This window comes from Lycium barbarum, chromosome 4, assembly GCF_019175385.1.
Source record: "Lycium barbarum isolate Lr01 chromosome 4, ASM1917538v2, whole genome shotgun sequence".
Lineage (NCBI taxonomy): Eukaryota > Viridiplantae > Streptophyta > Magnoliopsida > Solanales > Solanaceae > Lycium > Lycium barbarum.
The window spans coordinates 146658032-146680901 of record NC_083340.1 but is presented as its reverse complement, the minus strand read 5'-3'; the positions used below and the strand labels follow the sequence as shown (position 1 = coordinate 146680901).

The 22870-nt window shown below is 37.9% G+C and overlaps 2 protein-coding genes across 3 annotated transcripts; both read right to left on the bottom strand.

Annotated features, from left to right (window-relative positions):
* Positions 1-2577: 2577 nt before the first annotated feature.
* On the bottom strand, positions 2578-10180 carry LOC132636916 (putative disease resistance protein At4g10780). The gene is made up of 2 exons (XM_060354000.1): positions 8038-10180; positions 2578-3566 (listed from the first exon to the last, which is right to left on the bottom strand). The coding sequence occupies exons 1-2, from the start codon at positions 10166-10168 to the stop codon at positions 2791-2793; spliced, it is 2907 nt and encodes a 968-aa protein (XP_060209983.1). The 5' UTR covers positions 10169-10180; the 3' UTR covers positions 2578-2790.
* A 4474-nt stretch (positions 10181-14654) lies between these two features.
* On the bottom strand, positions 14655-18455 carry LOC132636915 (mediator of RNA polymerase II transcription subunit 20a-like). Of its 2 annotated transcripts, XM_060353998.1 has the most exons (5): positions 18304-18455; positions 18075-18217; positions 16467-16645; positions 15805-15894; positions 14655-15284 (listed from the first exon to the last, which is right to left on the bottom strand). In XM_060353998.1, exons 1-5 carry the CDS (start codon positions 18315-18317, stop codon positions 15042-15044), a joined length of 669 nt encoding a protein of 222 aa, XP_060209981.1. In that variant the 5' UTR covers positions 18318-18455; the 3' UTR covers positions 14655-15041. The 2 variants fall into 2 exon arrangements, with proteins under 2 accessions (XP_060209981.1, XP_060209982.1); XM_060353999.1 differs by lacking the exons at positions 18075-18217; positions 18304-18455 and adding an exon at positions 17472-17593.
* Positions 18456-22870: the final 4415 nt, after the last annotated feature.

Genomic DNA, 22870 nt, shown 5'->3' with positions numbered 1-22870 from the left:
AGCCTCTCTTACCTCTGCCAAATCGGGACGGTATCTCTTAGCTAGAACTTGTACTTGTTTGGCAAATGACCTGCTGTTTCCAAGTTGACCTATGTGAAGAACCATTTGGTTCCATCTCTTGCGACATATCTCTCCAGCCAGCCTGTGGTCAAGAAGATTGTCCCAGTCCACATCTTCTATGCAGCTTGCATCCAGCTTAAAAAGTGCATCAACTAGGCGATAGTCATCAACATCTGCCCATTCACCTTTCGCCACCATGGGTGATGTTAATTGATCATACCATTTCAAGCAACAATTTGCCTCAGTTCTCTTGGACAATTTGTCACTTATTGCACTCCATGCATAATATTATCCCGTAACATCCCTTACTTAAGAAGATTTCTTCTCTTCTTCAGAAAGCAGCTTCTGTCTCAGTTCAGTGTTTACTAAATCAAACAAAGTCTGGTACTCCTCCTGAGCAGTGGCGGATTCAGAATTTTCATTCAGGGTGTTCGGAAAAATAATTGAACCTAAATATACACTGTAATATATGTTCAGGGTGTTCAAAAGTTAATATATGTATATAAACACATAAAATTTACCCTAAATATACATTGTAATTTTTTGTCCAGGTTGTTCGGGTGAACACCCTGGGCTCTTGGTACATCCGCCCCTGCTCCTGAGTCCATTGCGGTGGAAAACAGAAGCTTCTACTGTTCATGTAGAGACGGACCTACATAGAAGTGTGGGAGTGCACGCGTACTCTCACCCTTCAGAAAAAATTATGTATATATATGTGTATATACCTTGAGAAATTAGTATATATTTAATTGTGTACTCTAACAAACGAAAGTGTCTTCGGGGCACGTTGGTTGCAACTGCTGCTTCCCTTACATGTCACCCCGGATCGAACCTGAATGTCACTTTTAATTATTTTTTTGAGCCTATTTTTAGAAAAACAGTAAGCGTTAAATGAGCTCGCCCAAATTCGAACCTGCACTGTCACCACATGTTGCACAGCTTTAGCCACTGAGCTATCTTAGCCACTGAGCTATCTCTTTCATTTGCTTCACTGTGTTAAATTTTATTTATTACACATATTTGACCTATATAGTTGTATTTTCGCCACTGCTATGCTATTAATGACCGGTCCGACACAGTATTATCCCTCAGTCGTCATTAAAATTTTTGTTGGCGTTTATGTTAAGATAATAGTGCCCCCGCCGTCTTTAAAATCCTTGGTCCACCTCTGCGTTCATGTGGTTTTTTTAGAGCCAGGATTTTGGCCTCCGGTAATCTTTTTCCCTTTATTCTGAGAGGCCACAAAATCTTAATTAAAGAAACATTAATGCAGCAATATTGCACCCCTTTGCCTTCACTAAAGAAGCCCAACTAGCAAATTTCAACAAAAATAGTAACGATGGCCATAAAAAAAAAAAAAAAAAAAAAAAAAAAAAAAAAAAAAAAAAAAAAAAAACTGATTCCCTTAATGCTCTGTTAATGCAGTTTCTGTATGTAATTAAGCTTTAGAAACGAATAGTCAATAAGCCAACCATAAGATATGACATCCGGTCTTCATTGTCATCTATGAGTGTGGTTGGGTTGTCTCAACAAGTTAGAAAATGGCCCTCTGGCCTCCTTCTCATAGAGATGGATTTCTTACTATCTTATCTCTTATTCTTCATTATATTTTGCTCATTCATAATAGATTTTCAAGCATAACAAACTTCTTAATTAAAGAGAGTAAAAGATGACATTTCACAGAATTAGAGCTGCGCTAGCATGGAAGTCTTCAATATTCTGGAAGATTTCTCAGTAGATTTTCAGAGACATATATCAGGTTTCTCTATCACTTGAGGGAATCTGAAACCTGAGTACATGAACTTGGTTAATGAACTTGGCAGTGAAGTGTGATCATTAACTAAAGGTTGTCATGAGATTTACCAGGAGGAAAGAGCGGTTTTGTAAAAAAGAAGATTAGGAGGGAAGTTGACCCTAGCACACTTATGAGTCACAACTATATCGAGAGTTCGAGAAAAATTTTCTGACTGTGTATTTATTACTGCAGAAAAGTAGATGAACTCAATTAGCATCAATATTTTGGAAATTCATTGAGTGGCATGCTACTTACCGTTTTTTTAAGCTAATGTGTCATTGTTTGAGTTAATTTTTTGCATTTTTATTTTTGGTCCAAATTTTTTTAGCAAATTATATTTCTCTATTTTCTCTCAGGATTCATTTTGCAATTTTAGAAGAATATTGATGATAATTATGATACGACATGATTAAACTGTTTTAGGACAAATGCTTTTATTCGTACCGTAATTGATAGTAATAAGATTCAAGTTTTGTAATTTTAGTTTTACTTTTTCATTTTTTAATACTCTTTGAATCATAAATTAATTGTAATGTTGATTGGCCTAATCATTTTAATAATATATGCGCGAAGCGCGGATAGATGCACTAGCATTTTAAAGCTCCATCTTCTTCCAGGGAAATGTTTATTGATACACCTTGAACAAGGGTATCTCTCCCTGAAGCCATCTATTAGCTATATATTTCTAAAATTAAACTGATTACAGACATTTCTTTGGGGTAAAAAGAAAAAGGAAGTGAAAAAGGAGCAAGAGTGTGTCATTACAGCAAGAAAGGTTACTCATTGCTGAGCCAGTGAGCCACAATCAGATGAAGTATCATCATCTTCATCAGATGCAATTAGAAAAGTTGCATCATAGAGAAAAACATTGCTGAGCAAGTGAGCCACAAACAAATGTTTCTTTTTTCTTAAAAAAAAAAAAACGAAATGGACACTTAGCCATAGGGGTTGGCGGAGTGGCGCACATATGAAATGTAAGGTTGGAAGAGGGTCTTGATACGGGATTGTTCCCACTCCAATGTTTCCCACCAATCTTCTTCAACTTCAATTTCTCTAAGGGCTGGGAGAGGATGTCCATTTGTATTGGGAGTATAGAAAGGCAGCCTCAGCTCGGGGCAGCGACCTAAACTCATCGATTCAAGGGAATCACAGATCAGTTTTCCCTCACAGATTTTCTTCAATTTAGGCAGGCTGTATAGGTGGAGCTCTGTTAGCTTTGGAAGGATGAGAATGCCACTACTTGTACCTAATAGGCTACTTCCATCTTGTTCAGTTGCTTCCTCAGCTATTATCTCTTCCATCTCATCACACCTTTGTACAACAAGCTTCTGAAGGTTTTCGAGATCCTGCAATATAGCCCGCAGAATCAAGTTCTTTATCCTATTGCATCTGCTAATAACCAGATTTGTCAGACCAGAGAAGGTGTCACATGGAACATGAGATGCAATTTTTCCCTTACAAAGCCCAACAAGATTTGGCAAAACATCAACCCGCAGACTATGGAAATGTATGCAGTGTGGGTCTATAGTAGTATTTCTACCAGAGGGAGCGTTGATAATCCATTCTATGTCATCACAATGCTCGATGTCGCAAGTCAAGCCTGCTAAAGTTGTCTGTGACAGAAAATTGTCCACCAAGCAGCTACTCAGCCCATGGCAGTTTGTAATCTCTAGAATGTCAATGCCATGTGGAAGAATAATTGATGTTCGCGCTGTTAGGTGTGGAATTGGCCAAACAAGTCAATTCTTTTGTTCACATAGTCGTGATGTAAGCGCTTACCTCATGATAGTCGTGATGTAAGCGCTTACCTCATCATAGGAAATTCATTCCTATAAATAGGTAGCTTATGGTTCATTTGTAAACACACCAAATTGAAGAAGACAACACATCCCAAAGAGAGAGAAAAATCTAAGAGAAATACTCTTAGTGAAAGGCCTAAGTAAGAGAAGGTCTTTGAGAGAATTTTCTGTGGTAAAATTCTTGAGTGTAATTGGGATTGGGGTTGTGAGGTTGAGTGTTGTAAACACTTGTAATATTTCTTCTTTAATAAGATCTGCAGCAGCAACGTGGACGTAGCTCTCACATTGAGGGTGAACCACTATAAATCTGTGTGTGCTATTTATTCTTCGCTTACATCACGGCGTAAGTAGGTTCTGTCTAAGGAGGTTGGTATTTAAGTGGTTCAGCTGTGACCCTCCAATCTTTCCTGGGAACCTGCTTACAAAGGTCGAATTTGGGATTCAAATCCTAACAACTGGTATCAGAGCAACAGGTTGTGTTGTGATTCAGAAACGATGGGAGGCGAAGATGGTACGACGCACGGCATCGGTAAATTCGATGGTACAGACTTTGCGTTCTGGAGAATGAAAATTGAAGATTATTTATATGGCAGAAAGCTTCATGAACCTCTGAGTCCGAAACCGGAGGAGATGAAGCAAGCAGATTGGAATCTCCTCGACAGACAAGTTCTGGGAGTCATTCGGCTGACGCTGTCAAAGAACGTTGCTCACAATGTGGCAAAGGAGAAGACCACTGCAGATATGATGAAGGTATTGTCTGACATGTATGAGAAACCTTCGGCAAATAATAAGGTATTTCTCATGAAGAAACTATTTCACCTAAAGATGATGGAAAATGATCATGTTGCTGCACACGTAAATGAATTCAATACCATTGTAAATCAATTGTCATCGGTAAAAATTGACTTCGATGATGAAGTGCAAGCTCTAATTTTGTTGGCATCCCTACCAAATAGTTGGGAGCCAATGAGAGCAGCGGTTAGTAATTCTGTCGGCAGTGACAAACTAAAGTTCAACGATGTTAGGGATCGTATCCTTGCTGAGGAAGTGCGCAGGACAGATTCTGGAGAGGCATCGACGAGTTCTGCTTTTAATGTTGAAAACAGAAGCAGAAATTATGACAGAAACTACAACCGAAATAGGGGCAGATCGAAGTCAAGGAATGGCAGGGGTCAATCCAGACCAGGACGAACACATGAGTGTTGGAACTGTGGAAAACCAGGTCACTTCAAGAAGAACTGCAGGGCGCCAAAGAAGGAGGACAACAAGGGGGCTGGAATCAACGCTGCTACGGAAGACATTGGCGATGCGTTGTTGCTATCGGTTGACAGCCCGATAGACTCTTGGGTGCTTGACTCAGGAGCGTCCTTTCATACCACCCCACATCATGATATAATGACAAACTACGTGGCTGGGAATCTCGGCAAAGTTTATTTAGCCGATGGAGAGCCGCTAGACGTTGTTGGCACGGGAGACATTAATTTGAAGATGTCAAATGGATCCTCGTGGAAGATTACAAAAGTTAGACATGTTCCAAAGCTGATGCGAAACCTGATTTCAGTAGGTCAGCTTGATGATGAGGGATATGATCTCAACTTTGGTAATGGGTCTTGGAAGGTGGCGAAAGGTGCTATGGTAGTTGGCCGAGGAAAGAAGATTGGCACTCTCTACATGACGACTAGCTGTCGTGATACTGTTGCTGTGGTTGACAACACAAAGAAGACAGATTTGTGGCATTGTCGGCTGGGACATATCAGCCAGAAGGGGATGAAGCTGTTGGTGACAAATGGCTTAATTCCGGAGCTGAAGACGGTGGACCTTCATACGTGTGAGAGCTGCATTCTCGGAAAACAAAAGCGAGTAAGCTTCTCAAGTGCAGGCAGAGAGTTGAAGGTCGAAAAGCTGGAATTGGTGCACACAGACGTGTGGGGACCTACCACTGTACCCTCCCTTGGAGGATCACACTACTACGTGACCTTCATTGATGATTCAACCAGGAAGGTATGGGTTTATTTTATGAAAAATAAATCCGATGTGTTTAGTGTATTCAAAAGATGGAAAGCCATGGTCGAGAATGAAACAAACCTCAAGTTGAAGTGTTTGAGGTCCGACAACGGCGGAGAATACACTGATGGTGATTTCAAACGGTACTGTGCCGATAATGGGATCAAGATGATGAAGACTATTCCTGGAACGCCGCAACAGAATGGAGTAGCCGAAAGAATGAACCGAACGTTGAACGAGCGTGCTCAGAGTATGAGAATACACTCTGGACTGCCCAAGACATTCTGGGCAGATGCAGTCAATACCGCGGCCTTCTTAATTAACCGAGGACCGTCAGTTCCCTTGGATTTCAGAATTCCAGAAGAAGTTTGGAGTGGCAAGAAGGTAAATCTTTCATTTCTGAAAGTGTTCGGTTGCTTATCATATGTTCATAATGATGATACGGCTAGAAGCAAGCTTGATCCAAAATCAAAGAAGTGTTACTTTATTGGCTATGGTGACACCGAGCTTGGGTACCGATTTTGGGATGAACAAAATAGGAAGATCATCCGAAGCAGGAATGTTGTCTTCAACGAAGAGGTACTATACAAAGACAAGCTGCAAAAGAATTCAGAATGTCAGGACAAGGAATCGGAAATAGTCGATTTGAGGGACTTCCCGACACCTGAGCCGCAGCCAGGTACAACCGAGGCAGAGGAACAAACAATCCGAGAAGGTGCTGATTCTGAAACAAATGAACAGACGCCAATCACAGAGTTGCGTAGATCATCCAGGATCAGGAAGCCGCTTCACAGATACTCTCCATCCCTCAACTACATTCTACTCACTGATAGAGGGGAGCCGGAATGTTATGAAGAAGCAATGCAAGTCGATGAATCGACTAAGTGGGAGCTGGCAATGAAAAATGAGATGGATTCACTATCGGCAAATCATACATGGAAGTTAGCCGAGTTGCCAAAGGATAAGAAGGCATTGCAAAATAAATGGGTTTATCAGATAAAGGAAGAACCCAATGGAACCAAGCCAGTCAGCATTCCCTTGGCTGGACACTTTCGGTTGTCAAAGGATCAGTCGCCGACAACCGAGGATGAGAAGAAGCAGATGGACAAGATACCTTATGCATCTGCAATTGGTATGTATGCAATGATATGTACAAGGCCAGACATTGCACATGCAGTGGGAGTTGTCAGCCGATTTATGAGCAATCCGGGAAAGCAACACTGGGAGGCTGTGAAGTGGATATTCAGATATCTGAAAGGCAGCTCGAGTTCAGCTCTGTATTTCCGAAAATCAAAAATAGGATTGCAAGGGTATGTTGATGCTGACAACGGTGGTGATATTGATAGCAGAAAGAGCACATCCGGGTATGTTTACACCTTCGGAGGTACTGCAATCTCTTGGGTTTCCAAGTTGCAAAAGATAGTAGCTCTCTCTAGTTGTGAGGCTGAGTACGTTGCTGTGACGGAGGCCACAAAGGAAATGATGTGGCTACAATCTTTTCTGCGGGAATTGGATCAGGACCACGAGGGAAGTGTGCTATATTGTGATAGCCAAAGCGCCATTCATTTGGCAAATAACCCGGTTTACCATGCTCGAACGAAGCACATACAACTCCGGTACCATTTCATTAGATCAGCTTTGGAAGATGGAGCGCTAGTGCTTGAGAAGATCGCAGGGAGTCAGAATCCAGCAGACATGCTGACAAAGGTAGTGACGATAGACAAACTGAAGCTATGCTCAACTTCAGTTGGCCTGCACGAAGTATGAAAGTAGGAAAGAGCTGCTGCATCGATCAAAGTGTGAAGACAAATTAAAATTAGTCTTCAAGTGGGAGATTTGTTAGGTGTGGAATTGGCCAAACAAGTCAATTCTTTTGTTCACATAGTCGTGATGTAAGCGCTTACCTCATGATAGTCGTGATGTAAGCGCTTACCTCATCATAGGAAATTCATTCCTATAAATAGGTAGCTTATGGTTCTTTTGTAAACACACCAAATTGAAGAAGACAACACATCCCAAAGAGAGAGAAAAATCTAAGAGAAATACTCTTAGTGAAAGGCCTAAGTAAGAGAAGGTCTTTGAGAGAATTTTCTGTGGTAAAATTCTTGAGTGTAATTGGGATTGGGGTTGTGAGGTTGAGTGTTGTAAACACTTGTAATATTTCTTCTTTAATAAGATCTGCAGCAGCAACGTGGACGTAGCTCTCACATTGAGGGTGAACCACTATAAATCTGTGTGTGCTATTTATTCTTCGCTTACATCACGGCGTAAGTAGGTTCTGTCTAAGGAGGTTGGTATTTAAGTGGTCCAGCTGTGACCCTCCAATCTTTCCTGGGAACCTGCTTACAAAGGTCGGATTTGGGATTCAAATCCTAACACGCGCTTCTCCTCCACCTGCTTCAATGGTGCAACATTGTACAATCACTCTTCTTTCTTTGAATGTACTATTTACAAAGACCTCATGACGAGAAGCGTCCATCTCTTGCCCTACAAATATGTCATACCACCAATCTTTCTCATAGTTAAGGCGATTTCTCATGAACTTGTAGAAGTCATGCAAATCGCAGAACCGGCCTTTGAAATCTTCGAGCAGTTCCAAGCTGGTCAAGTCTTCACCTCGTGCATTAATACATAGAGGAAGATTGAGGTATTGAAGATGGGAAAGTTTAGGTAATATCTCCTTTGGCAGTTCATCAAGATATAATATTCCACGCATATATAGATATTTAAGCTTGACTAAGCTTCCCATGCCTTGAGGTACTTCCTCAATACCAGTTCCAGATATATCTAACATCCTTAGATTTTTGAGCTTTCCCAGTGGTGGTATAGATCTGAGCTGTTTACATCCTCGGAGCAAGAGTGCTCTAAGACTTCCCAAGTTAGATATCCAACTCGGCAAATCCATAAGCTCTGAGTTGAAGCTCAAGTCCAGTACTTGGAGGTTGTTCATATGCTGAAAGAAAGATTCTGGGATCCTTCCCAAACAACACCAAGTAAAAATCAAGGTCGATAATGTGGGGCAATTGGGTGCCATGTCTTCAGGGAATCCCTTTATCTTGCTTCTAAAAAAAGAGACTTTATCCAAATCGAATGCCCAATCTTGCTCCTCCGGCACTTGTGATCCTATTCCAGCCCTTACCATGTACCTTGGTTTAAAATTGGTGATCCGCAATGCCATTTCCCTGAGTAAATCATGCATCTTTACTACTTCTCCTATATCATCATTTTCTTCAAGTAAGCAGACCTTCACTAGTTTATTCAACATGGTATGCCCCTGGTTGTACTCTTCTTGCCTACTATTTGCCTTCAACAGTCCCTCCATGATAAATCTATCAATTAGTTCATCTCTATTAATTCCATAGTCCTCAGGATACAAAGCACAGTACAAGAAACACTCTTGCATTTTTTTATCTTTCAACCGATCATAACTATACTGCAGTACCTTGAATACGTCACTTTCCATGTCATCGGGGAATTCTTTCAAAGCGTTCTTCCACTCCCTTATATCAGTCACCCCTCTCATGCTTCCCCCCAAAGTGATGAGCCCGAGCGGCAAGCCCTTGCACCTTCCTGCCATGGATTTGGCAACTGGCTCGATATCTGGCCTAAGCACAGTCTCGCATCCTAGACTCTTCCTGAACAACTCCCAAGCATCATAAGTATTGAGATTCTCCACTTCAAGTAGTTTCTGACAACCCATCTTTTGGCAGACTTCATACGAGCGAGTAGTTAGAATCAGTCTACAGCCTTCCACACGAAGAGGGTCACCCAACTTCTCCAAGCAAAGGCGATCCCATACATCATCCAATATGATAACAATGTTCTTCCTTTCTTTGAATGCCCCGTTCAATTTAGCTGCCCTTCTATGTTCATCCTCCTCATTTGAAAGATCCAGATTCACAATTTTGGCAAGATCGTCTTGTAATCTTTTGATGCTAAACCCTTGAGAGACAGTAACCCAATGAACTTGATAACGAGTGTCTTTAACAAACCGATTATGTATATGTTTTGCCAAAGTCGTCTTGCCCACACCTCCCATGCCATATATACCGATGCTTGAGACATTTTCATCCTGTAACCACATCCAAATCTCTTCTAAATTTTGTTCTGATGTTTCCTCATGAACTTGCGGTGCCAGCAGTAGACACTCATCGCTCTCATATATATCATGTACGGGCATTCCAAAATGTTTACTTTGCTCAAGAAGTTCTCCAACCCTTCCATTCATCTTCTCCAAAGAACCTCCATTTTTCTTCCCTCTTGTTACTTCCTTTAAAGCACGTAATTCTTCTTCGGTCTTTATAACCTGGTCAAACCAAGAATCAACTTCTCTTTTTCTCTTCTTCTTCCCAGATCGCTCTCGATTCTCGACCTCTGTCTTCACATCGAATGCTTTATCTGATAGTAGCTTTACATTTCTTTCCAGGGTTTCCAGATTCTCCTTGAATTCACTGATACTTTTGAACTTCTTAACTCCAAAATCTACTACCTTCTCAATAAAAGTGTCCATGATCTTTTGAAAAGAACTGCAATAACCCACAAGCATGTAATTCAGTTGCAGTGGAAAAATTCAAAATCAACGTCTACTTTACTGAAAATAATACTTCCTCCACAACACTTCCATTTTGAGATATAATCAAAATATTGACAACATTCTACTTCTATACCGGTTAAAACTTTCAAGAATTCAAATTTAAAACTTTTTAATTATCTTCACACGACATAAACAGGATTTCTAATTCCTGAAGCAAAGATAGAATCACACATGAAATTAAAGTTAACTACTCTTTTTCATTTTGGTCGTGTGATCAATGAACTTGATAGTCTTAAAGATATTCTTTTTTAAAGAAAAATAAAAAACATTATACGAATGACATCAAGGAGCCCAATACTGGACGTATCTTTCTTATAACTCATATTTAATGTGATGTCTTCTCGATAGAATTAACTTTTAAATCATATTACTTCATTTTCTTTTATTCTCGCTACTATAAATGAATAACTTTTGGAAATAACCCACCAACAATATGCAGATGACACTTTGGTATACTGTGAGGCCTCAAAAAGACAAGTTCTGATTCTGAGGATTATTTTCATCCTGGTTGGAAGTAATTTCAGGTCTTCACATTCATTGGGGGAAGAGCTACATATATCCAGTAAATGAGGTGAATGACATCCAAGAGCTACAGAGTCGATACATTTCAATGGGGGAAAGATTAACCTTAATTAACAGTGTACTTGATGCAATGCCCACTTATATGATGTCTATATTTCCTGCTACTGTCAATGTGATCAACAAGATTGAAGCTTTAAGGAGAAACTTCTACTGGCAAGGAAATGGAGACAAGAAGAAAAGTCCATTTAGTGAAATGGGAAGAATTGATCAACAACAAGAAAGAATGGGGAATGGGAGTCAGGAACATGAAAACTCACAATAAGAGTTTGATGATGAAGTGGCTATGGAGGTATGCCACAGAAGACAACATGCTATGGAAAGATGTCATGAAAGCAAGATATGAAGAAGAAGGCAACTAGACTACAAATCAAGTTTCCACTCCATATGGATGTAGCATTTGGAGATCCATCAAAATTCTCTAGCAATTATTTCAGTCAAAACTGGGATACAAAGCTAGGAATGGCAGAAAGATCTCATTTTGGAATAAAAACTGGATTGGTCAAACTCCTTTCAAACAACTATTTCCAGAACTTTTCATTTGGTGCCAACAATAACAAGCAGCAGTGTCTTACATGTGGACTGGACAAGGATGGAATCTCAACTTCAGAAGAATTTTGAATGATTGGGACCTGGAAAGAGTAGCATAATTCCTCAACGCTCTTTCCTAGTTCAATGGTTTTGTAGAGGAGGAGGACAGCTTGGTCCGACAAGTTGACAGTCGGAGGAAATTCTAAGTTAAATCTGCTTACAAGGATCTGAATCCTTTCAACAATCAGGTGGAGTATTGGGCATGGAAAATGATATGGAAAGTTAAAATTCCATGCAAGGTGGCCTGTTTTAGCTGGTTACTGGCTAAAGAAGTAGTTCTGACTCATGAGAAACTGGCTAAGAGCTTTCATCTATGCTCTAGATGTTACTTATGTGATGAACAGGCAGAGACGACCAGTCATCTTTTATTACGTTGCAGATGGGCTGATCGGCTATGGAAAATCTTTATCAACCTAAGGAAAATTAGGTGGGTGATGCCAGGAAGCATTAAGGAAATATTACAATGCAGGAACTGAGATGGCAATGCAGCCAGCAAGGAGGAGAAATGGAAGATTGTCCCAGCATGTATTTGGTGGTCTATATGGGCAGAAAGGAACCAGAGATGTTTTGAAGACAAATATTGCAACATTCAGAAGTTGAAAATGAATTGTTCTAGGCCTCTTTATTTTTGTTGTAAACAGGAAATGTTAATACAAACTGAAGATACATTTGATGTTTTAGACACTTTGTAATGTGAAGTAGTTGTGAACCTTCTTGTAATATCTTAGAGGGGACTTCACAATTTGTGTAGTATACCTGTCAATATCTACATAACGGTTACCTTTATCAAATATATATATATATATATATATATATATATATATATATATATGTCTAAATCAACACCTTAAACATCACGTCCAGTAAAATACCTTCATATAATATGGAACAAAGGAAGTAATATCAGACTAGCTAGGCATTACTAAGACAACAATTTTACCTGTTTATGTTAAAGTTTGGCAAATCACACCAGGATAGGAACAAAAGTACAGTGCATTTTGTAATGAAAGCTAATTAGATAGAATTTTTATATGGAAGTAGCATCTCTTCTTTGTTTACAAACGAAAAACAATTACACAAATTACATAATTGAAGATTCTAGAGAAGAAGTGAGTTTTATAGCTGTTTGAACCTGTTTAGCAGTATTCTGTGTTGTTGCACCTCTTCAGTTATTAAAAAGCCCCCCTTTTTTTTTCACAGTTTTCTCCATTCTAAAAGAATTGCTAGGATTTATAAAGCACGAGAATCAGCATATATTTTTTTTTATAACCATCTGCTATTCAGAACTCACCAGCTCGACTCATCGATATTCGCAAAACTGGCCCATATAAGGGGAAAAATGCTCCCTATCATGAATTTCTTTATTCCCCCGGACTCGAACCCGACCTTTGATTAACAATGGACAACCTCATCCCACAAGTGATAACACCCCTTAGCGCATAGGCTGAGCTAGGACTTTGAGTTTATGAGTTTTGATTTCTAGAAAAGGTCACTACTAGAAAAAGATGTTTTTCCCACCGACATTTAGTAGGAAATTTGTGCTATAAAACATGATTTTCCGACCTTATTCTCACCGAACTAGCTCACAGGGAAAACGCATGGTGGGAAGCAGGTCCCCACTGAAATGCTGGAAAACTTCCTACGTTTTCCGTATGAAAACACTACTATTTAAGTTTTTTCCACCCACGTTCAGTGGAAAATAGCCACTAAACATTTTTCAGTAGGAAATCAGTGGGAAAATAGAGATTTTTTAGTAGTGAGTAGCTTAATGCGTTTGGAATAAATATTCATTTTTAACACAAATATTGGGTTATGATGAATCAACGAACAGAATCGTAGCTCCGCCCTGGTGTGGTGGTGGTAGAATTAACACAACTAGTTTTAGGGGGAATTCAAGCATTAATATTTCATAGTTGCTCTTGCTCAAGGTCAAGAATAGATTTGACAATTATAAAGCAAATTGTTAGCATTAAACCATTATTGTAATGCAAAGAATAAAGAAAGATTTCCATCCTAGTCGGACAGAAATCGCGTTCAGGGACACATTATTATTTGTGTTAAGTTTTGACCATTTTAATTTCTGTTCAATATAAATATTATAGTTTTTTTCTAACACAAATTTATAATGACTGATATTCAAAGGAGCTAAAGGTCTGATTAAATCACATAAATTGATATTTTAGTGAGAGCACAAAAATGTTATAAAATCATTTTCTTAAAGGAACAATGAACCAGAGAAATTTCAATCAGAAGTTAAAAATAAAAAATAAAAATTTGAACCAAGTAATACCCGTTTAGTAACAGTCAGCAGTCAGATCTGGTTTCAAATACAATTAAAAACAAGAACAATTATTAGCATTATAATTCATATTTGAAGAAGTTGAAAAGAAGAAAAAACATTATACAAATGAAGTTTAAAACATTGAAACTTTCAGTTAGTCTGTTATCAAATAAAGTAAAAATGAAGAATGAAATTCAGTATTGACCTTTGACTTTCAAGTTATAGCAGAATGCAATACCTCTACACAGATTTTAACGTGGGCTGTTTTATAAATGGGATATTAGGGGATTTGGTCAAAGGTATAGTGTACACTTAACCCCTTTTGGATGATTGTTTCTCATGCTTCATTATTGTATTGTTTTCTATCAAAGTTGTGTTCGGTACGGAGGAAAATATTTCTCGCAAAATAAATAATTTTTTATTTATTTTCTCATATTCGGTTGAGTAGTGAAAAATAAGTGAACTTCTACTTATTTTCTCATGTTTGGTTGGTTGGTAAGTAGAAAATATTTTTCGAAATGTACCACCCGTACCCCACCAACCCCACCCTCCATCACCCACCCCACCCTCCAACCAAATCCCACCCCCAACCAACCACCACCCTCAAACACTTCATCTTCACCCACCCCTAACCCACACCACCGCTCTATCCAACCCTCCCACTCACCCACCCCCTCCCAAATTTCCTATTTCATATTATATTTTATTAACTTATATAAAAAATGAGAAATTTTTTCTTATTCACCCCACCATCACTCACTATCCCCACCACTTACCCCACACCAAATTTAACCACGCAAACTTTCAATTTTTTTTTTTATAGATAAAATTAAATGTGAAGTAGAGAATTCGGGAGGGGGTAAAGGGTGCGGGCGAGTGTTTTTCACAGTAATCTGAAAACATAGTAGCTTTAAGCTTGCTCTGTATTGAGATTCTGGTTTTAGCTGCAAGTAAATAAGAAGTAGCTATATATCGACATCACGTTCTTCATGCATATTCCCAGTCTGTTTCTGAAGATAAAGAGTACAAAACAATTTACAGGAAGCAAGCACCTCCATATGAGTAATCTCTATGCTGCTTCAGGCCAAGGTTAAAATCATCTAAGCACTTTAATTTCAGTAGCAGTAGCACCATCTTCAGGCCAATATACTAACTAGATCTGTCTTTAACGTCGATTTTCTATATAAGGCAGCAATAACAGCATCATAATGAACTGGTGCCTGGTGCCTGGTGCCTGGTGCCAAAGGAAAACCATTTCTTTTAATGTCTTCTTGTATTGAGAATACAACAGGTACAATGCTAAAATCTTATTATGTCAACAGAACATTATGCTACAATCTAATTTCTAACTGCTTGTGCTGATTGAGCTGTTGCTATCATTTGAGCCATGATGCTAGCATACTGTACAGCTGTGTGCTGTGAAGTGTATTGATCAGAGAGGCCAAACTCGGAAAAACTTGGTTCAATGTGCACAAAATGACCGGGTAATGATCTTTTTCCAAGAGCTTCCTGCCATATGTCAAAGAATTCACCCATAATCTGGTGTGATTTCTCCCATGAGGAAATCGGAAGATATTCCATCTACAAAAGAAAGAAACATCTCGTCAGGCCAGAATGCTCATAATGGAAAAGCTTAAAATTTGTGGAGTACAGTTGCAATTCAACGAAATAATTAGCAAATAATATGATTAGAAGAAAAACAGAAGATTATGCTGAAATAATTCTTTCTTTTTTATTTGGTTTATACAAGAATGTTGTTCGTCGAAAGGTGTATCGCCTTATAATCTCTTTCCTCATCTCCTCATTCTACCTAACCTGGAAAAACCTGCTAACAGAAGTAGTCAGATGATTTCCTACTAGTCAGAGGGTAGATGTCTTCTCAGACTAGTTCTCTTTGTTTTGCTTTGTTCAATCGAGATCCATCAAGTGAAAAGATGTTTATGTGACCATCTTTTAGCATTAAGAAAAGGACACAAGTAGTAATTGTTTTTCAAAGGAAAGCACAATAAATCTAGTCCTCTCCATGCAGAACAACAAACATAAAAGGCTTAATCACATAACAAGCATCCAACTGAGAATATATATTAAAGTTATTTCATACCTCCATAACTATTCCCCTCAAGCTCTCAGAGTGGATTGGAACAACTTTGCCCACTCGCAGCTGGAAGTCACCAAGTTGATATTGAAACCCCTATATAAGTAAAAAATTTAATAAGTATTATGAAGTAGTGCTAAGTAAGTCCTTTTTATAGAATTCTGAAGTATAAACCAGAGCAAGGCAAAACAGTTGCATGTATGGAAAATATCTTCTAAGAATCACCAAAGAGAACAGACAACTTCATCAACAACATATAGTGCTTTTGGTATTGCAAGGACAAGCTTGGCCAGTTCAAATGAATGAGTCCTGTTTGAAAGAGTATAGTTGATCAATGGCCTCCCAACTGGATGACACGATTCTATAAGAATTGAAACTTTATTTTATGACTGATTTATGATTAGAGGAACTAAAATGTAGTCCGTTAAACAGTAATCATCTTGAATTTCTTCAATCTTCCTTTTCTTTATAAGGCAAATAGTAACATTCAAGTGGGGAAGTTCTTCAATCTTCACGGAGCATTGAAGCACAATAAATGCAGAAAAGATCAATCATAGAAGATCAATCATAGACACTTAAATTTACAAAGCAAGACTGTGGATGGTGCTAGATAAGTTAATCACCTCCTGCTGTACAAACAATAATTTGCAGATCTCATTATTACAAACCTCAAAATTAAGTGCAACCCTCGTTTTGTAAGACTGCAACTTCTCCATTATCGTCTGAATTGATGACTCTGCTTCCAAGATCATCCGTTGTCCTCTAATTACAAAGTAATACTTGTTGGGCTGTTCTTGAAGCGAAATCCCTAAAAAATCTCGGGGAAACTCCATTGCATTTGCTTGTTCTATCAAGACAAAAAATATCATTCCACAATCAAATCTCCTATAAAAGGTGCAAAAGTACTCACAGAAATCCCAAGCAAGGTTGCCCCCAGGGTATTGGTCTAGTGGTAAGAAAGCAACACGTGATGTATGAGTTAGACATACTTTACAGATTCGAAGCCTGCCGCAGACAAAAGCCAAGTATTTAAGTGGATAGGTAGAGAAACAGGCCCATTATGCATTGAGTTTTGAGCATATGCACCACTGCCCTCAGGAAATTTCTTGATTATTTTAAAAATAAAAATAAAAAAATAAGTGAGGTTGAAGCAGGTTCACATGTGCACTAGCCTGTAAAGAATAGCTTAAATTTATTACTAGTGACAAATACATCAATGTTTCCCGGCATCTGTTACATATAGCCTAAAAGGATCAGGGGTTCTCTCCCAAAGGACACCGAATTTAGCCTCACCAGAGGCTGCTCAATGGGAGCCTTAATATTTTTTTTTTTTTTTTTTAACCTGTAAATCTTCACATCCTCGCCCCTGTAAATGTTCAAATCCCTTCCACCCCACCCCCCACCCCCCACCCCCCCTAAAATTCCTCTGAGTCTTCCAAAAGGCTGCCTTACGAAATAGACCATTCAATCAGTCAACTGTATTAAGTTGGGGTTGGCTATACAAATCCTCAACCATTTTGCTCTATTCTTGACCCAAATCATTTCAATACTACTTCGCTTATAAATAATTTACCTTACAGAAGAGTAAACCTTCCCAAAACTCCAATCTTTTTTATGAATCCACATAAAAAAGGTGCAAAGATACTACTATGGATTATTAAGTAATGAAATGCCTCTAAGCATGGGTTTATAGAAGCTAATGGTGTGTTCGGTATGGAGGAAAATCTTTTCCATGGAAAACGCTTTCCCAGAAAATGCGTTCTTGGAACATAAGTGAATTTCTTACTATTTTTTAGTGAAAAACATTTTTCGGAAAATACCCACCCACCCACACCCCACCCCAACCTCAACCCACACCCCACCACTCACCCTACAGGCCTACACCACCAATCCCACACCCAACCGACCCACCCACCAATCCCACACCCAACCGACCCACCCACCCACCCACACCCCACCCCAACCTCAACCCACCACTCACCCTACAGGCCTACAACCACCAACCCACCCCACCCCACATCGTGTAAGAAGAAGATGACCCCCTTTACAGTAAATCACAGTTATAAACAAAAAATGCAAAAATCCAATCTTTTTAATGAATCCATACAAAAAAAAGATAACCCCTTTACAGTAAATCACAGTTATAAGCAAAAAAATACAAAAATCCAATCTTTTTAATGAAACAAGATTAAAAAAAGATCACCCCTTTACAGTAAATCACAGTTATAAACAAGAAAATACAAAGATACTACTTATTAAGTAAATTGAAATAGTACCTCTAAGCATGGGTTTATAAAAGCTAAGAGTAGCTTTCCATCTTCCTTGTTTAATACCATTAATACTTTCAACACATTGAGATACTTCACTCACTATTTGACTGTTCACTGTTGTCCCTGCATTTGGTTGCCAGTGCAAAACCCTACCCACAAACAAAATAAAATATAAACATACACACAAGAATCTATAATTAATGTTAAGTGTTTAGTGAAATTAAAAAATAGTTACCATTTGATTGGCATTTTGTTGATTGCAGATACACTTCCCTCAGCCCTTTGGTTCTTCTTGGAGGAAAGAATTATGGAATCTTGAAAATACACATGAAAAAAATGTAAAGGGAAAAAGCAAAAGCTTCAGTAGTAGCATTATTAATATTTGAGTAAAATTACTTTACACCCCTTAACATTTTGGCGTTTGGGAAATAATATCCTTTTTATATTTAGTCATCTTAAATTAATGACTAAAGATGATTTGAATTATTACATATATTTTTAAATGTCAAAAATGACCCTCAGTAATATAAACTGTAGCCTATTTTTTAGTGATTAAATTTTTAAGTAATGATATTTTATAATTAAAAGTTATACATCTCTTTTTTGGTTTTTGTTTTGTTCTTTTGGTTTTCAAAACTTGACCATTAGGCTTTATTGTATATTTCTTTTTTATTTTAGAGCTCAAATTTTAAAAATGTCTTAAGATATCTTGTTATTTATATTATTATTAGATTGAAATTTTACTTCAAGAACTAAAATTATGTAAATCATTCTTCTATTTTCATGTTATACTTACATACTCAAAGTCGGATTCTTTTGTAACTATTTTATTGGTAAATATTTTAAATAAAAAGTAATAATCTCTAATATAAATATAGTCAATAACCAGTATGATATTGAAAGGTTTTGAAAATTACTTGAAAATGTAAACTCAAATAAGGTTTTATTTCATGATACAAGAGATGAACATGTATTATTTTCTAATCTCAAAATTTTAGGATTGTTAAATAAAATTTACTCACTTATATACATTATTGTTGATTTTTTTTTTTTGGTAATTTTTCATTCTTGATTTGAAAAGCGTATAAAAGATTATCATAAATTGAAAGTTATTTTGACATCGTATTTTTTTTTGTGGGGAAACTGAGCTTATGATATGTAAGAAATAAAATAGAATAATATTTTATACAAAATTGAATAGTTGAAATAAAAATTTCCTTCCTTTTGATCCGATGACATAAAATTTCCAAGATTAGTAATACTAAAGCTAAATAAAATGGATCAAGATAATTTCAAGCTCAAGGTCATACAACAAAAATGAGACTTTAAATATCAAAAGCAAAAGATTAAAGAAGAAGAGGTATAAAATTCAATTTTTATACATGGAAAAAACTTACCGCACCGGGTGTATACACCCAACTAATGATGTATACTGAAAAGAAGAAGAAGAAGAAGAAGACGAAGAAGAAGAAGAAGAAGAAGAAGAAGAAGAAGAAGAAGAAGAAGAAGAAGAAGAAGAAGAAGAAGAAGAAAGAGCACTATCTAAAAACCCGAAACCCTCTCTCCCCTGGGCGACGGCTCCCATGGAGGTTTGAGCTCAATTCGGCCTTCCATGGCTTCTTTAGCCACTGGACAGCCTCCACAAGAGGTTGTCCAGCCACCTCAGCCACCTAAAATAACGTTTACAACCCTCGACTACTCACAAATTCTCAAAAATACCAAAAACCCTAATTCTCTACCCAAGCTGTCGGCTTCCATACCCTTAAAACCTATTGTTTATCATCATGGTGAACCAACTTTACAATATGATATAGGGGAGATTAATGCTATGATATTATGTGAAAAGCTCCAATATGCCGTTATTGGAAAATTCACGAATGGATGGAGTGATCTTAATGCATTACGTATGGCCATCCCAAAACAATGTGAACTTAAAGGAGAACCTATTATTGGATATTTGTGTAATCGACATGTTCTTATTAGGTGTAGTTATTTGAAGATTATGTTACACTCATGTCCAAGTCTTCTTTTTGGATTAAGGATAGAAATTTTTCTTATCCCATGAGAACGTTGAAGTGGGATCCTTGGTTCAGTCCGGAGGAAGAAACAAGTATTGCTATAGCTTGGATTTCTTTCCCTGCGCTTGCACCTCATTTTTTTGTGGAGGAAGTGTTGTTCTCTTTGGCTTCGGCAGTGGGGAAGCCATTGACAATTGACCTAGCTACTAAAAATAAAACGAGACCTAGTTGTGCTCGTGTCAAGGTGGAGGTTGATTTATTGGAGAAACATCCTACAAGAGTGCAAATTAATGTTGTTGATATTAATGGAGATGTTAAATCTCGTTGGGTGAAAATCCAATATGATTTCATGCCCAAATATTGTAAGGAGTGTTGTCTTCAAGGACATGATGTGAATGGGTGTTGGAATTTACATCCAGAGTTGATGCTGGATAAGGAAAACAATGGTGAAGGTGAAGGAGTTCAAAGAAATAAGGAGGCAAACCATAATAATGAAGAAGGAAACAATAGAAGCAATAGAAATCCTAATGATGGTGGTCACACAATTTTATCCAGTGGGAAAGTCGTTGGCAAGGTTAATGATAATCATAAATGGCAAATGCAAGGAGGAAAGAAAAATAAGAAAGGTAATGGTGGGAAATATGTTGAATCTACTTCTGCCAAGCCTACTGCTATAGTAATTCCTAAGCTTAGTAAACAGCAAATAAATTTGCTGCATTGGTTGAAGGAGGTGATGGTCGTGAGTGTGGTATCAATGAGGAGGCAGTGGTTATTCGTCATGATCACGAGGGGAATAATAAGAATGCAATGTGGAGAAAGATCATCAGGTGCAAGAGAATGGCCAGCAGTTGCATGCTACTGCTCAGAAATCTCTGAATCTTGATGATAGGAAACAATTGTTTAATGCTGCAGAAACTAGCCCTAGGCCTAATGCAGCAGTTGTTTCATCTGGTGAAAGGAAAGAAAATGCTATAGTTGTGCCTGCTGTGGAGGAAAGCTTACAACTTGCAGATAAGAATTCTCCAAGTGCAGTTATAGGTGGTGTGGAGAAAAATTCGAAATTTGCAGTTAGTGCTTGTCCTAGTAACAATAATGGGACAGATGGTGATAATAATTTGCAAAAGCAATTAAAGGAGACAGATGGCGGTATTAATTTCCAAAAGCAATTGGTTTTATTACCAGGTACTTCACTCCCTTTAGAGGCTGATAATGCTGTAGTTGAAGCACCAGTAGTGGAGAAAGAGGTTGAAAAAATGATTAAAACTTTGAATAATATTGATGTGGAGCATGAGGAGGACGTAGCTGCAAGTCCTGCAGATGATGTTCCTAATGCTACTGTTGGTGATGTTAATATGCAGCAGGTCGAGGTGAATAATTTAGGTGAACAAATGGTGGTAGGTGCAGTCTTGAATCCTAATGCTAAGGTTTTCACACCTGGGAAAAAGATCGTGAATCCTAATGCTATTGATGATCTGGTGCCTACAAATATGTCTCCCCAAGAAGTGCCTACAAATACATTTGAGGGTACAGATGGTGAAATACAGCTATGGGGAGATCAACTAGAGGAAAGAGAAGAGGAGGGTGAAATCTCAGATTCTATGACACAATTTGTTAAGGCTGCAGGTTTGCAGGTTGGTAATGTGGTGCAGGATTGTGCATTACCTACAGATGCTACTGTGACTAACAAGAAGGTGGAGCTGGTTGATAACAAGAATAGCTCTAAAGAGCAGCGTCTCAGTGCTAATTCTAAAGTGCAGGTTTCAGGTGATAAATCAGTAGCAGCAGTAGGAGGTAAAACAAATGCTGTGCTAAATCCTAAGGAAACTACACAACAACAACAAAATATGATTGCAAAGCCTCAACATAATTTACAAGTAACAATACCAACTAGTGAAGGGTCTAGAATTGATATGGATGAGGAGTCTATTGCACAAAACTTCTACAATGCTGCAAAGGATGGGGATTTATCTCCTAGACAGGTGGAAAGTGTAAAAAGGCATAAAACTCATGCAAGGAAAGCCAGCTGGGATGGTAAGATGACTGCGGAATTTGTTCCAAGACAAATACCAATGATACAAGCAAAGAAGAATGTGGCAGTTCCTACCACTTCAACAAAGTCCACAAAATCTAAGAAGAAATGATGAAGTTTCAAGACTTGTTGGATTGGCATGAAGAACAAGACAAGGTGGATAATTCAATGAATATAGAAAATTTTACAAGTCCAGAGACCAAGGATTCTATTTTTTTACATGGATTATTTTCTCATTACTTTAGTATTATCATTTGTAATATCATCACAGAGTGTGTTATAAACTCTGTGATGATCATAGAATATTTGATTTTGTCAAGTTCGTATTTTCTACATTCTGGCTAGTGTAGAGGTTCTTGCCTCAATAGGATTAGTAAGGTAAGGCCTAGTCCCCCTTACTTGTACTCTCCCTTTGGGGTATTTTTTGCTTTCTAGAAAATAAATAAAATTAGCCCTAGGCCAAAAGCCTAGTGGACTTTTAAAAAAAAAAAACCCCAACTAATAAATAAATGACACTTGTCACATTATTTAACTATAAATATTAGTACTTAACCCTAGTTAACCAAATATTTTGCACATAAACTTAATTAATAATATAAAAATATTCTCACACTATTTCTTTTATCTTCTTAACGATAAGTAATTGACTGTACTTTTTTTTTTACTTATCAAATACTTTTGTGCCAGCAATTAACTACATCTCAAAGGTCATAACTATATTTCTTTTCAATGGTACGCCCGCAATACATAAACAA

What these genes read in the sequence shown, in the direction of transcription:
- LOC132636915 (XM_060353998.1), bottom strand. An exon ending in TTATAAACCCATGCTTAGAG is followed by an intron (nt 16,646 to 18,074) that starts GTACTATTTCAA and finishes TTGTCTTGATAG; the next exon opens with AACAAGCAAATGCAATGGAG. An exon ending in TGAGGGGAATAGTTATGGAG is followed by an intron (nt 15,285 to 15,804) that starts GTATGAAATAAC and finishes TTTCTTTTGTAG; the next exon opens with ATGGAATATCTTCCGATTTC.
- LOC132636916 (XM_060354000.1), bottom strand. Translation starts at nt 10,168, where the DNA reads ATGGACACTTTTATTGAGAAGGTAGTAGATTTTGGAGTTAAGAAGTTC. An exon ending in AGCAGGTGGAGGAGAAGCGC is followed by an intron (nt 3,567 to 8,037) that starts GTGTTAGGATTT and finishes CACACCTAACAG; the next exon opens with CGCGAACATCAATTATTCTT.